This window comes from Marmota marmota, unplaced genomic scaffold (genome assembly GCF_001458135.2).
Source record: "Marmota marmota marmota unplaced genomic scaffold, marMar, whole genome shotgun sequence".
NCBI lineage: Eukaryota > Metazoa > Chordata > Mammalia > Rodentia > Sciuridae > Marmota > Marmota marmota.
In genome coordinates, this window is record NW_026000240.1 from 7,303,851 (window position 1) to 7,319,652 (window position 15,802).

At 34.1% G+C, this 15,802-nt stretch overlaps 1 protein-coding gene across 1 annotated transcript in view; it reads left to right on the plus strand.

The window, feature by feature from the left end:
* The window catches only part of Rabl3 (RAB, member of RAS oncogene family like 3), a 37,827-nt gene that overhangs the window by 19,888 nt on the left and 2,137 nt on the right, over positions 1-15,802 (plus strand). Inside the window, exons 3-6 of the mRNA XM_015486891.2 lie at positions 4,238-4,367; positions 6,526-6,640; positions 9,230-9,380; positions 13,186-13,257. Of these exons, the coding sequence (XP_015342377.1) occupies positions 4,238-4,367; positions 6,526-6,640; positions 9,230-9,380; positions 13,186-13,257 (468 nt within the window). The remainder of the gene's footprint in view (positions 1-4,237; positions 4,368-6,525; positions 6,641-9,229; positions 9,381-13,185; positions 13,258-15,802) is intronic.

Genomic DNA, 15,802 nt, shown 5'->3' on the forward strand with positions numbered 1-15,802 from the left:
AAAAAAAAAAAAAAAATCTCTAGAGATGGGAGTAAATAGAAAGGTCCAAAGTGGCAGCAGCATTGAGGAGTGTGTTGCCTTTTCCCATTTGATGATAGGCATATACTGTTGCTTCCCGTGGAGCTGTAAGGTCTTGTATGACTTTTAAGTATTAGATCCTTGATGACCTGATTTAAATAAAACACACTTCTTCAGTTTGGTATAAATCCTTCACCATGTTGGGCTCTAAGTATAACATGAGGGTGCCACTTATTGTGTCAAGAGCAATACTTGTTATAATGTCAGCCTTTCCCTTGGAGATTATTCACCCATGTAGAAGATATAATACCAGAGGTATAAGTTATAAGCTACTGATTTTAGGTTCTTCGGACTCATTCCATGTGAATTAAGTTAAATTTAGCCAGTATTAGAGCAAGTTTGAAAGAAGAAGGATACCTTCTCTTCTAATTCTAGAAAGAAACATGAAAAGATTTGATTAGGGAAGGTTTTTTTGTGATGGAGAGTATAGATGAGTGGGGTCATCTGGCCCACAGAAGGTCCTAGCTAACAGACTTGATACATTGTAAGACTAAGAGGGAATGCTCCCCAGGAATTATATGATGAGGATTTTCAGGGAAGTTGTAGCCTTGTAGGGGATGCAGTGTTAGGCACTTGAAATAATTTAGAGAAAAAATATGTGTATTGCCATTGTTTCTAAACTTTTGTATAAAAGTTGTGTAAGGAGCTTTAAAAAAATATGTAGACTGCTGATGAGCCCCATCTTAGAAGCTTCAGAAATCCTATTTTTTTTAACAAAATTTCTGGTGGTTCTGATTTAGTTAATTCTCAGAAATGTGCTTAAAAAGAATCAAAGTACAGTAAACTAATAAACTAAATGTAATAAAACCTTGAAGGCTGAAATATCTGAAATTTATTCATTTACTGAACAAACATGTCTAAGCATCTGTTTTGTGCTAGGAATTATGCTATTTTCTAGGGCTACAAAGATGAATAATACATCGTTTCTGCTCTCAAGCTTTGACTCTAAAAGAAGAGAGATCAAGAGACAAGACAGTGTGGTCAGTGAAAAGATAGAAATATATAGGATGTTATGGAAGCAAATAGAAGGAGGAGCTAACCTGTCCTGATTGGTTTGTAGAGGAGGGAGGCAAGATCAGAAAAACTTTATGGAAGTAGCTGAGCTCTTCTATAACTTATTCCTTATACCATCATGTATTACCTTCAATTGTTTTTCTTAGAAATCTTTCTAAAATGTGTTATATATTTCTGTTTCCTTAAACAGAACTCACATAATGTATCCTTTCTATTGATTATTTGGCAGGATCAACGTTATCACATTTCCATATAGCAAAATAATATACCTTTTACTTCAGAATACAAGATTAATTTTTATTATCCAAAATGGTCCCCAACTACATTTTTGCTATTCTCATTTTTTCCTGTCCAGTATTGTCTTTGGCATCAGTCTGATTCTGGTTTTCTTAGTGTCAATGTGGCTGTCTTTAGAGTACTACATTTACTCAAGCTTTTCCTTGGCCAAAATAATTCAGACCAAAAAACTGTGAATAAAGTAAAAGTATAAAGTATTCTATTGAATATGTGAGTTTTAGTCTATTTTAACTCCTAAGTTGTCTTTTTTTATTATTCAAAGCTAGTGGATACTTTAGAAATCATATAATACAACTCCTTCATTATATATACAAAGAAACTGAAGCAAAATATACCACAGTTCCATTGCAATCAAAAAGTAGAATCTAGGCCCCCTGATAATAGAAAGGTTGATTCTATAAAATAAGCCATTCTTTTTTTTAATAAAGTTTCTTTTTTTAACTTTGTTTTATTTATTTATATTTGATGCTGAGGATTGAACCCAGGGCCTTGCACGTGCGAGGCGAGCGCTCTACCGCTGAGCCATAACCCCAGCCCTAAAATAAGACATTCTTAACTAGAGAGTTACAGCAGAACTATTTGGAGAATTATTCAAAATATGCCTTCTTAGGACTCACCCCAATGATCCTAATTCAGTAAGTCTAGCATATATATTTTTAAATTAAAAAATTCTTGGAAGATTCTGATATGTACTCCTGAACCACCACACTTTAATTTGGCACCATATGTCAGAATTTGTTTCTGAGTGGTTAAATAGGCATTAAAAGTCTAAATCATGAGAAAGAAACTCAGGAGTTTACTGTGAGTGAAAAAGTCATTAGAGAGTTTTGTGCAGAAAGGTAATATGATCTAAATTTGACTTTTAAAGGATTCCTCTACTGTGTGGAAAACAAATGGGGGATGGGTGAGATACCTCTAGTGGAGATATAGGTCAGGATACAGTATATTAGCTCCGGCAAAGAGATGTATAGAGACTTTGACCTGAGTGATAATAGAGGATGTAGTGAATAATGAATAGATCTGGGACATATTTTTAAAGTCAAAGCAACAGGATTTACTGACAAATCAGATGCACAGTATGAAAAGAGTCAAAGATCATTCATTCTTAAGTTTGTGGCCCAAATTGGAAAGATGGAATTGCCTTTTTCTGAAACAGAAAACTGCAAGAGAAGTAAGTTTGGGAATGAGATTGGGAAATTATTTTTGGATATGTTAAATTTGAATTGTCTTTTAGACGCCCAGATTATAGTTTGGTGAAATTGGTAGTCTGAAGTTCCCAGATGAATATAAACTTGAAATTCCTCAACATAAAGATGACATTTAAGATCATAAGAGTAGATGAAATTGCCAAGAAAATGAATGTTGATAGAGAAGATAAGAGGCTAAAGAATATTTCAACAATTGTAGGTCAGATAGGGAGAACCAAATGGAGACTAAGAAGAATTAACCAGGAAGGTGAGAAGAAAACCAGGAGGGTGGAAGAGCCTGGAAGCTTTAAGTAGTATCGCAAAACACAGGAATGATTAGTTGTATCAAATGGTGGAATGTAATAAAAACTGTCACTTAACCTTTGGAGTTAGCCATGGTTAACCTTGACCAGGAATAGTTCAGTAGGGTAATGGGGCAAAAGTTTTACATAGGCACGAGTTCAAAAGAGAGTGAGAAAAAGAGTTCAGAATAGACACTCTTTGGAAGGTTATTCTGTGAAAAGGAATGGAAAAGTAGCATGGTAGCTGGAGGAGGTCTTGAAGTCAAAAGGTTATTTTGGAAGACTGGAAAAATTGCTGGGTGTGGTGGCACATACCTGTAATCCCAGCTACTCAAGAGACTGAGGCAGGGGGATAACAAGTTCAAGACCAGTTTGAGAAACTTAGTGAGACCCTGTCTCAAAAGAAAAAGGGCTGGGGATATAGCTCAGTGGTAGAGAAACCCCTAGGTTCAATCCCCAGTATGGGGGGAGGGGGGAGGAAGATAAGGAGGGAGGGAATGAAAGAGAAAAAAAGAAAAAAGAAAAATGGTATGTTATGCTGGTGTGAATTATCCAGAAAAGAAAAAATTGGAGAGAAAGGGGAGAATTGGTATAACTACATCTTTAAGTAAGAAAGTGGGGATAGGATTTCATGCACAGAGGAGGATTTAGGATTTATTCATAGGGATATGGTCTTCTACAAGAATAGTGGAAGGGAGAGCAGATGATATAGGTGCACATGCAGAGAGGTAGATAGAGATGGGAAGAGCAAGTTGTAGAAGTACTTTTTAAAAACCTGATTCTATCATAGAAAGTGAGGATAGTAGCTCTTATTGAGTATGGGAAGAGTTATTTGAAGTTCAAAAAAGAAGGGAAAATATGAAATAGTTACCTGGGAGAAGAAAAGGGTAAATGAACCACAAGATTGATAGAAGGGCAGTTCCAAAGGCATACTTGAATTTAAAATGAATTCAGTCAGCTTGAATGTGAATTTTTCTAAGCTCTACATTTAGGTAGCTGGGTCATAGACATGGAATAGGGGAAATAACCAGCAATGGGATTTTGTCAGAATACAATGTGAGAGGAAGGCAAAGAAGTAACTGTAAGGATAGATCATGGAATTTATGCTTAGTTAGGAAAGAATTAAAGCTGGAAGTAGAAGAGGGATCTGTGACAGATTTTAGAATCAATTAACCGTAGGATCTTCTGGGGTCAAAGACTATTAGAATTGAAGTATTTGACAGAGTGAGCTTGAAAGATAGAAGGTGGTGATTTGAGAAGGACATGCTGAAATGAAATGTCCAGTGCTTTAAACTAAATGAAGTGCCTACTAGTTTGTTCAGTGGCTATAATAGTTATTTTAATTTATTAATTTGTTAGGTTCATGACTACAAAGAAGGAACCCCAGAAGAGAGGACCTACTATATAGAATTATGGGATGTTGGAGGCTCTGTGGGCAGTGCCAGCAGTGTGAAAAGCACAAGAGCAGTATTCTACAACTCTGTGAATGGTAAAGCGTCTTTTATTTTTACCCTATTTTAATGGTCTGTGAATATATAATACCTTATATGAAATGCTAATGGCATGCCAGACTCAACTTAATTTGAGAAAGATTTAAAATACCACTTTTGACTTAAATATTCATATTACATTTCAACTTATGTTTCTAGATTCTAACCATGTGATTCAGAATAGTAAACATCTGCTTTGTCTAAGTCCTATTTATATTATTGACATAAACAAAATATTGAGAATTTAAATTTTATTTTGGGTACTTGACATAAAACAGAACTTTCAAAACACTGTCCCTGGGAATGCTGTTTCTCCAGTCAGTTGAGTGGAATCCTATAGTCTTAAGCCAGATATCCAGAGATGCAGATTTCTTTGATTTGCCCCTTAGAGAGAGACCTATGTAATTTTAAAGAGCTGCCTGAGGGTGTTTTTAGGGATGCAGATGTTTCATCCAGTTATAAATATTCAAGTTTTAGAAGCAGACTTTCAGATGGAGGTGTGTAATAAAGGACATAATTGCAGTTCATGGAGTCCTTGTCAAATTCTGGCTACCCTACCTACCTAAGGCAAGTTACTCAGCCTCTCTGAGCCTCATTTCCTCAGATGTAGAAATATATAGTAATACTTCATAGGATTGTTCCAAAAATTAAACTAGATAACATAATTTAAAAATCTGACACATAAGTGCTAAATAAACATTAACTATATTCTTTAATAGTAGTTCTTTTTTGTTTTTTGGTTTTTTCTCTGTGCTCTTGATGCCTGTGAGAACCTCTGTGAGGACAGTTAGATAGGGGGCACGTGTCAGATCTGTATTTGCTCAAGACAGCAGAAGTACAGGTTTATCTGAGCTGGTTGGAACAAATCTACTATACAAGCACCTTAGTCATACAGACAGCTGAAAAACTAGAGAAGCCAATTAATTCTGCTTCTTCTGTCCTTATTTTTCAAGTTTATGTATCCCATATTCAAAGATGGAGAAATCATTAATTTTACGTTCTCTTTTCACAGTAGAATCAGGCTAATATAGGAAAGGATTGAGAATTTTAAAACCTGTAGTTTTGACCACAAGAGACTAAGCATTAAAGCCTTTCTTCTTTTATCTTTATCTTATTAAAATAATTACCTACTTTGCCTTTCTGTCTAGGATCTTAATTGATTCAGTTTAATTATATGTCTGAACCGTATTACATTTTGTTATTTTTCTCAATGTCTCAAAAGTTATAGATATTTTATACTATTTATGTGCTTGATTATCTCTTCCTACTCTTTCCTGGTGGCATATTTCTTTTGTCTAGTAACTAAATCTCTTATAGGTAGCAAGCTTACATAGCTAACCATTAATTCCAAGAACTAGAAAGTGTTAAGTTGATCAAGCCCAAATATCTTTAGGGCTGCATTTTGTCTGCTAAGGAAAAGTGTTTGTGCAAATTAAATCAATACCACTTTACTACATTCTTATTGTATTTTTAGTGAGTATAAGTAATATGTTTGTACTGATATCTGTTGCAGGACTATATACAGTGCAGAAACAATGTAACTTTGAATGAATATGGTTTCTTTTCTTTTTTTTTAAAGTCCCTGGTTCAAGGGTATTTTATTGCCCTCTTATTTGTTCATAATAAAACAATAACCATCAAAACAAAGTAGGTTAGGATGTGGTGGGGTACACCTATAATCCTAGTGACTTGGGAGGTTGAGGCAGGAGGATCATGAGTTCAAAGCCAGCCTCAGTTACTTGGAGAGGCCCTAAACAATGTAAAAAAAATCCTGTCTCAAAATACAAAATATGGTTTCTAAGTATACTTTAGTTTTGATGCTCTTGATTGATAAAGTGGTTCTGCAAGTAGGACCAGACATAGAGTAGGCACTCAGGAAGTGTTGAATGCAAAATAGGAAAAGACATTAGAAATATTTAAAGATATTTTTCCAGCCCTTCTAGAATTTTTTTCATTATATAACTGACAGTTTTATAGCTAATTATTTCTAAGTATTTGTACAGAAAATTTTTTTAATTGTTTGAGATTGTTAGTCATACTATAATATTAGATTGATTAAACCACGTAATGTTTGGACTTACTAAGCTTAATTTTGTCAATTGCAATATGAAGAAGAGTTGTTTACAATACTAAGATTATTATCTCTGATTATTTTAGGTATTATTTTAGTACATGACTTAACAAATAAGAAGTCATCCCAAAACTTGTATCGTTGGTCTTTGGAAGCTCTCAGTAGAGATTTAGTGCCAACTGGAGTTTTAGTGACAAATGGGTAAGCTTGGAATTACTTTACAGTTGGTTTGAAATGTTATAACAATCATTTTTTATTTGCAAATTTTCTCCTAGTCTATAGATTATCTTTTCATTCTCATTCACTCTTTGTGTGTGTGTGTGTGTGTGTGTGTATGTGTGTATGTCTGTCTGGGTGTGTGTTGTGTGTCTGTCTCTCTCTCTCTCTCTCTCTCTTTCTCTCTCTCCTGGGGATCGAACCCAGGGCACTTTATCCCTGAGCTACACCCCAGTCCTTTTTATTTTTTATTTTGAGACAGGGTACTGCTAAATTGCTGAGGGTCTCACTAAGTTGTTGAGGCAGGCCTTGAACCTGCAATCCTTCTGCCTCAGCCTTCTGAGTCTCTCTAGGATTATAGGCATGCGCCATACACAGTTCTTTTCATTTTCTTAATAGGGTCTTTCACAAAGCATTTGTTTTCATTTAGATGAAATCTAATCTCTTAGTTTTTTTTCTGGATTATATTTTGATATCATGTGTAAAAACTCTGCCTAATCCCTGATTATGCAGGTTTTATAGTTTGGGGCTTATATTTAGATTTGTCATCTGCTTTAAGTTAGTTTTATAGAAGATATGAGGTTTTGACTGAGGTTAATTTTTGCATTTGAATGTCCAGTTGTTCCAGCACCATTTGCTGAAAAGATTATCCTATGATATCAAAATGTACCTACACAGCAAAGGAAACAAGAATGTGAAGAAAGAACCTACACAATGAGAGAAAACTGATTTTAAGCAGTTATCAGCTTTGTTTGTCTACCAATAACAAAATTTCCCATCAGTTTTTTCACTTAATGGTTTAAAAAAATACTGAAGATCAAATTGGAACTAAGATTTTATGAAAGAAAATAAGAAAAAAAGGAAAGCTAAAAAGAAATAAGAGAATATATATATATATATATATATATATATATATATATATATATATATACACACACATACATACACACACATATATATATGCTTTACATATACTTTAAGTGACAGAAATGTATGTGTGTCAAAGATGATATCTGCCTGGGCATGTAGCTCAATGGTGAAGTTCTTGCCTGGCAAGCACAGGCTCTGGATTCAATCATCCCCACTACTGCAAAAAAAAAAGAAAAAAAAAACTTGATAGAATATATACAAAATTTTTATGAGAAAGAATTGGTGAATTCCTCAGACACTCTGAAATTTTTTCTAATAAGTTAAATGTCAGTTTCAAATCATGTCCAAATCAGGATTGATGCTGGTAAGAAAATTTAAAGGCCTTAAACTTGAGCTATTATTGGCTTTGATGCAGTAAATAGAAGAATAATTTTTGAATGAGATGGAATATTATGTAGTTGAAAACAATTGTGTTCCAAGCTGATTGTGAAGGGCATAAATATTTAGTAATTTTGCCCTCCACCCCAATTTAATTGCTCAAAAGAAAGAAAATTGGTATTAAAGAAAAGAAACTATGCTCAGCTGGGTTTTGTTGATTGGATTATACGATATTGATTTACTGTCGTAAATTCATTTTAAATATTTTTAGTTATAGATGGACACAATGCCTTTATTTTATTTGTTTTTTTATTTTTTTATATGGTGCTGAGGATCAAATCCAGTGCCTCACACATGCTAGGCAAGTGCCACAACCCCAGCCCCTGTCCTAAATTCTTCAAAAGCAGATTTTGGTATTATATATTGAGCTTGAACATATCAGAATTATAAGTCTTTTAATTCTATGAACAGACTTTCAATTAATTCAACAATGGAATTTATATTTCTTTCAAAAATATCATTTATATCACCCTATCCTTTAGATAAATAGAGAAAAAATTGTTGTAATAGCCAGTGGCCCAAGACCACTAACCCTAAATGATTCTGATTGCCTTGTCTCCCATACTCTCATGTCAGAACAAATAACTATTTGGTAATACATTTTTTGCTCTCACTATTCATTTTCATTTCAATTGTTTTCTACCATTTCCACTTGTTTAATAGATCTTTCTTTGGGCTATGACATCACCTACATTCAATTTATTCTAGCCTTTGCTTCCCTATTTCTTCCTTTCCTGAAGTGATCTCTTCTTTATTCATAGATAGAAATATGCATGATACATATAGAGCTTATGCATACACCAAAAAGTACCCAGGAGCTTGCCATCTTCCTCTCTGGCATAAGGCCTGAGTACCATGTTAGGCTCCTACATTTTTCTACCCTGAAGTTTGAATCCACTCTTTGCTTCTACAATGAAAAATTTCTGAGTCATTGGCCGTAAAAGACAGACCTTGGGGAAGTCAAGTCACATGACTGTGGTATACTTGGTGAGCACTCTCGCTCAGTTGTTCAAGTAGACTATTGTAAAGACATACAAAAACAAATGTTGAATAGTTAGATGAATAGTTGGACCTTAATAGATGATGGTGAAGGATTGATAAATGAACAAATAAATGGAAGAAATTGGAAGAAAAATAATTTGTATGTGATAGATGAGCCAGGAATCAATTATCAGTGAAAATAGTGTAAATTACTTGTATTTAAATGTTGCACATCTGCATTGGGAAGGTAAATTCTGTTCACCTCTTCATTATTATTTATCACAGGGATTATGATCAGGAACAGTTTGCAGATAATCAGATCCCACTTTTGGTAATAGGCACTAAACTGGACCAGATTCATGAAACCAAGCGTCATGAAGTTTTAACTAGGACTGCTTTCCTAGCTGAAGATTTCAATGCAGAAGAGATTAATCTGGTATGTATTTTCACTAATGTATGTGTATTATTACAAGGTAAAGGCAAGATCAAAGACTTATTTTCAAATTATATATTCTAGTGAAAGAAGCTTTATACTTGAAGTCAGATTGTTGGAGTTCTAGTCCAAAATGTAGACAAGATTGGAATCCACATATCTAGACTAGGTGGTCATAGTCAACTTTAGCCTGGTATATTGATATGTTGAAATGTTCAAACTTTATTCTATAAATAATATAATCATGAGCTTTCAATTGAGAGTACTATTTTTTAAACCAAACCAAAATCAAAATAATTAAATTGATGAAGATGAATCTAGCTTGATTATTCTTGCTTTAGAAAAACCTCCTAGCTGCTTAAACAATAAAATTTATTTTAAAGGGCAAACTATAAAGTAGGAGTGCATCATAAAGACTAATTTATATAAATGTACGCATATAGAGAGGATTGAGTCCCCCCCTAAGATAGCTAGTTTAATTACAACTAAGAGCTAAAAGGGCTAAGAAACTGTTCTCCTATAAGCCAGTCAGCATTACCCTGATGAGGATTCTGGCCAGCACCTTTAGTCATGGTTGTCATTGTTCACAAGTAGGATTTCTATAACATAATCACTGAGTGTATTGCATTCCAGATATGCTGTGGTTGTGGTTTAATAATACTAATGGCCAACATTTGTTGAGTACTTATTATGTGCCTGTTCTAGTACTTTACAAACATCATCTCACATGTATCATCTTCACATCAACACTGTGAAGTACATAATATTACTATCCCCATCTTAAACATGAAGACAAGAAGGAGAAAGAGGTAACTAGGCCAAAATCACACAGGTCAAGTAAGGTGTTCTCAACTCTACAGCCTATGGTCTACAGTTAAGCCCTTCCTCACTTATTTATCCTCCAACTAATATTAACAATTTTGGAGCTGAAATAACTCTTGGAAATCATGTGGACCAACAGTTACTCAAACCTGACTGGATATTTATATTGCAAATAGTACCTGTGAAAAATTTTTGAGTACCTGCCCAAACAGCTGGAGATTTTTATTCATAATATCTGGTGGTAAGTCTAGGATGCTTTAATTTTGCATTTTTTTTAAGTGGTACTGGGGATCAAAGCCAGGACCTGACACATGCTAAGCATACACTTTACCACTGAGTACAGTACACCCCCACCCCCAAGTCTGTAATCTCAGCAGATACTTCAGGTGATTCTGATGCTCTTGCTCTGTGAATCAGTATTTGTGAACACTGCTTGATTTAACCCCATCTCTGTCCCCATAATTGAGTCAGCTCTTACCTGCCATTCCATTGTTTCTTTACATTCTGCTATGCAATAGAAAATGCCTTATTTTTCTCAGCTGACACTATGGAATATTCATTGTGACTACTTCAAGTAGTCAGTGCTGCCAGAGGATTTGTACTCTAGAGATATGTAATTTCCACATTGAAGAAGTGCTGGGGTTACTTCATTTAAACATTATTTCCAAAGGGAAATTTACCATTGAATATACTTATTTTATTCCAGTGATAACATTTAATTTATTTCTAGTGCCCATGGATTTCTAGATGTATGTTATTCCTACTTGCCTTACAAAAGCAGGGCCACCTTTATTTGTTAGCAAGATGTAAAGGTATACAAATAGTAGGACTTCAGCTCACATAGTCTCCAAAGAATTTAAATTACATCATGGTTTTAGCTTTTATCAGTGTATAGCTTCAGAAACAAAACATAAAAGAGAAGAGACGGTGATAAGGATATAGGAAGCAAAAAATGAGAAAAGTTGGGTGGAAGAGTTTCAAAACAAAAGGAGTCAAAAAGACTCAGCCAGTAAATATAAGACCTCAAAAACTAATGTAACAATATTAGGATTAGTGCTGGTTCATCAGTTATTATATGAATTTGCTTAAAACTAAAGAAAAGTGATAATATAACAAATATATACATCAAAAAGCAGAATTAAAGTTCTGCCTGAGTAAATGCAACTTGTTTATAATTGAAATTATTATATGGTGGAAGATTACTTACTTTTATAAAATCTTGTTAGACTTACTGTGTCTAGTACAAATTTTTCTATTAAGTGTTTATTTCAAAGTGATCATACTGAAACATCTTCCCTACTTAATAGTCCTTTCTCAAGCTCAGAAGAGCTATTTAGAGCAATTAATTTTCAAACTTTGCCCTCATCCATGATCAATGACAGATGGCTCTTTCAGCTCTTAATATTTTCACCCAAAATCATAGGGATTTAGATTTTCTAGGCAACTTGAAATTGTGGGTTCCTAGAATTAAGGTTTGATGTGGTTTGTTTGCTGTTTGATTTGGTTTTTGTATTTAGTAATTTATCTATATTTTAGAATCATCTCTGGTATCTTTGACATTCTGATGACTAGGTAATCAATATTCATTTTGCAAAACATTTCTAATTCAGGTCTAACATTTTTCATTTTTATGCCCCAACAGCTGTAGAAATGTGCTCAAACATTATTTCAAATATAACAATGTGAATGATGATGTTTTAGCACATCTAATCCATATACAGAATTATCTTTATTGTGTTAGATGCTTTTGTGTCTGAAAATTCAATCCACATTTTCTTAGAATGGGGAAGAGAACTAATATTACAGAACCTGCTATGTGCGAGACTTGGCTTATCTCACTGATTTTCACAAAAATTGTATGGAGTAAGTAGTATTATTCCCATTTCACAAATGAGTAAGCCCAACATTAAAGGCTTAGTCACCTAAGCAGCATTTTACAGTGTAGAAATATTGGCACAGATTTTCAAATATAGAACTTGCTGGCTTCAGAGACCCCTGATTTCCCTGCTCTTTTGTGATCTTTGAAAATTTTTGTTGTCTCTTCTTTTTTGTGGTTTTGGAGAATGTATTGCAAGTTCTTGCTGAAATTTAAAATGTGATCCTTGAAATGTTCTGTGTAGATAAAATATTTAATTGTTACTAAATTCACTAGAAAGGAACCATGTAGATCTAAAGATTACAAAAAAGTAATTGCAGTAGTTTTTCAAGGGGCACAGACAAATATCCTTGCAAAGGAGCCAACATGATATCCTCACAGTTTGGTTTTAGGTGGCATTTGAGGTCAACATCAAAGTACACTGCCTTTTGAGGTGGCATGTCAATGGCGACAAGTACAAACAGTATAACACTGAGATTCCAAGAGAAGGATAGTAAGTCTTTTAAGGTCTTCATAAGTTACTGTAATGATATAATGTGCCATTTTCCCCCTATTTTAAAGAATCCTACTGAATAATAATAACAATGTGTTTATTTATTAATGTCAAAAAGGGTATATCTTTGTGACCTACCACAAGATGGAGAAATCCTTGACAATTCTTGTATTTATTCTGTACTTCTCTAAATCCTTATTTTAATGCTTCATTCTGTTTTATAAACTGCGTAGTATTTAGTTGAGCACTAGTGAGTACCTAGTCCTAAAATATGAGGACTGTTTGTAATGGCTCTATTTCTGGTTTTCAGGACAAATGCAGACAGGTACCTGATTAGTATCTTATTTTTTGTTTGTTTTGTTAGTAAACAGTTCTGTCTTCCTTTATGAATTGATGATGAATTGATTCCCTATACTCTAAAATTGTTTAAATGACAAAGAGTAAGTAGCCTTCTCTTTGATACCTTCCTTTTTGCTTTGTGCATCATAATTTGAAAATTATTTGAATATTTTATTAGAGTATCCTAATTATTTAGTATAGAAATGTGCAACAGAAAGTTCAAATTATTGAAGAACTTTTGCTTTCTAACTTTTATTTGTGGCTCTTATGTTTTCTAGGATTGTACAAATCCTCGGTATTTAGCTGCAGGTTCTTCCAATGCTGTCAAGATCAGTAGGTTTTTTGATAAGGTAATGGCTTCAATTAAGTTATTTTTAAACGTAATTTATATATTTGAAAGTTTAAAGTCTTTGTGGAATGCCGTGTCCCTTTATTCCTTCACCCCAAACTTCACAGACTGAATAATACCTACTTTGGCCTCTCTTATCTGTTGATATAATTGCTCAAGGCCTGCTGACGTATTTATTCCATCACCAGTGTTCTCTAAGCAAAGAGTGAAAACTACTGGATTCAAGTGGAGTTTTTCAAAACATACCTAATTCCTCTCCTTGAGACAATTTATGCTTACTCATTTTCTACTCTTTTTGTTACTTCCTCATGCCCCCCCCAAAAAAGGCACTGCACTGAGAAGATTCTGCACAATACAAGTCTGAGTTCTTTCTGCTTTTTGAGCTATTATTATTCTCCATTAAGTTAAATGTTACTCTAACTTTGTAAGGTTATGTTGTTTTCTTGATTCCATAATATTTCCAGAATAGAAACTTTTGCTTTCAGGTTATTGACTCTTTGCTGGTGTCATCTTATTATCACTGAGCTAGAATGAAACTTCAGGATGACTCAGCATACTGGTCTTTCCTTCACAGGAACAAATACCTGCATTGCACGTAACATTAATCAAGTTTAAGTTGTTTGCCCAATGTTGACATTGGATAGTAAAATGAAACAGGATGCTTCCCTGCATGTCTCATTGAAAAAGATTAACTTCTGTATTATATTTCTTTTTAAGTATAATCTCCTAAGAAAAAACATTTTTCTCCTTGTAGATCTTCATTATGAAAAAAAAATTTTTAACTATTTAGAGATAGTAAATATTTGTTTCTTTTTTTCAAGGTCACCAGAAGATAAACCATACTCCCCTCTGTGTTTAATATTAGCCCATTAAGAAAATTTTGCCTCACTCAGAACTTAAGTGGCGTGTGGTAAATAGGGTATAGATGTGTTCAGATACTGATTGCCACAGCTCTCAGAGCATCCAGAACCTCCAGACAGGAGGTCTGGGTGATAGGGGGTGTGCTGTACAAATATTAGCATTTTCTAATTATGCCACAACATGAAAAACATTGGAGAACACTGCAAAGAACCAGATTTTCTCTCCACATTGTTTTCAAACCTAAAGCATAAAAATTTCCATTTGGTTTAGATCCACTGCACCCATCTCATACAAAATTCTGTCCTCAAAGAGCAACATCATAAATGTCTGTGTCTGGCCCAAAATGGTTCCACAGCATATTATTTAAAATTTTAAATTATTAATTTTGAAATTTAAAAAGGAAGATATAGAGAATTAGTTCTCCTACTTAGAATAAACCAGGTTGTCGGGCAACATTTATTTTTAAAGAAGAAGAAACAATTTGATTGTCTTAAGACAGTAAGGTTTAGTAAGAAAAGGACATTACAAGTTGGGGGTAAAGAACTATCAGCAAAAGCAAAAAGTGTCATTTCTCTTTGTTGCCTAAATCTCAACAAAATATATGTAGATTTTGAGGTTGACCAGACCTCTACAGCCTGATATGGTTGTCTAAATCCTAGGCATCTAGCAGTAAAGTTGTACCCAGTTTTCTATATGTCAGATCTTCCAGAAGTTAATGTAAAGATTTGTTCTCCAAAAGGGAGTCTAATTCCTTCTTCAGACTTCCTTAGATAGTAGTAATACTACTCTAACTGGTAAGATTTTCCTGTCATGCCATGGACAGAGGAAAGGGAAGCAGTTCCTTATTTTTGTGGCATCAAGTGTTTTGAGATGTACACCATTCCAGAACCAGCGTTTTTACCCCTGAGCCAATGAATGCAACTTTGCTTTGGGTCTCTTGTGGCTTAAAATAACCTAACCATAGACTCCAAGATTAAAAAAAAAAAAAAAATCTGGATAATCTGGCTCTCAGGCCAGTCAAAGTACAGGCCAGGAAGAACATGCACTACTCTCATTCTGAGGAATTCTTTATGAATGTATTAGAGCTCTTCTCCAGGTAACCTGTGTTCTTATTTAATTAACTTTCCTTATCACAGCTGCTCTATGTAAAGAAAATAGCACTGCCTCTACAACTATTGCAGTTTCTCAAGTGTTAGAACATATTTCATTATTTTTTAAAAATGTTTTTCATCATCTGAAAATATGGTGTTCTCAAGCTCATTACATTAGAACGTATATTTGAGAGTTTCTTTTCAATAGTAGAGATAGATTTGTGCAGATACAGCCACTGATTTAACTTATTTCTCCTACTTATCAAATACAGACAGTTCAGAACCCCTGAACTAAGGATGCCAATGAAGTCCATAAAGGAAGCTAATTAACTATCTTTGTTATCATCTGTCTACATTAAGGATATACAGAATTCATCACTATTTCCTATAGGCATATGGCAATTCACCACATCACATTGATGTCCTCTTTAAGGAATAGCTGTACTATTATAATGGGCAAGTGCTTTGCTTTAACTATGGATTCTGTTCCATGCCTTTTGAGATCAACAACTAGGAAACTTAGAGCCAGATTTCCTACTGTGCTCTAGAAATTGCAGGGATCTTATCTTATTCTGTCATTTAGTTGTTTGTTTG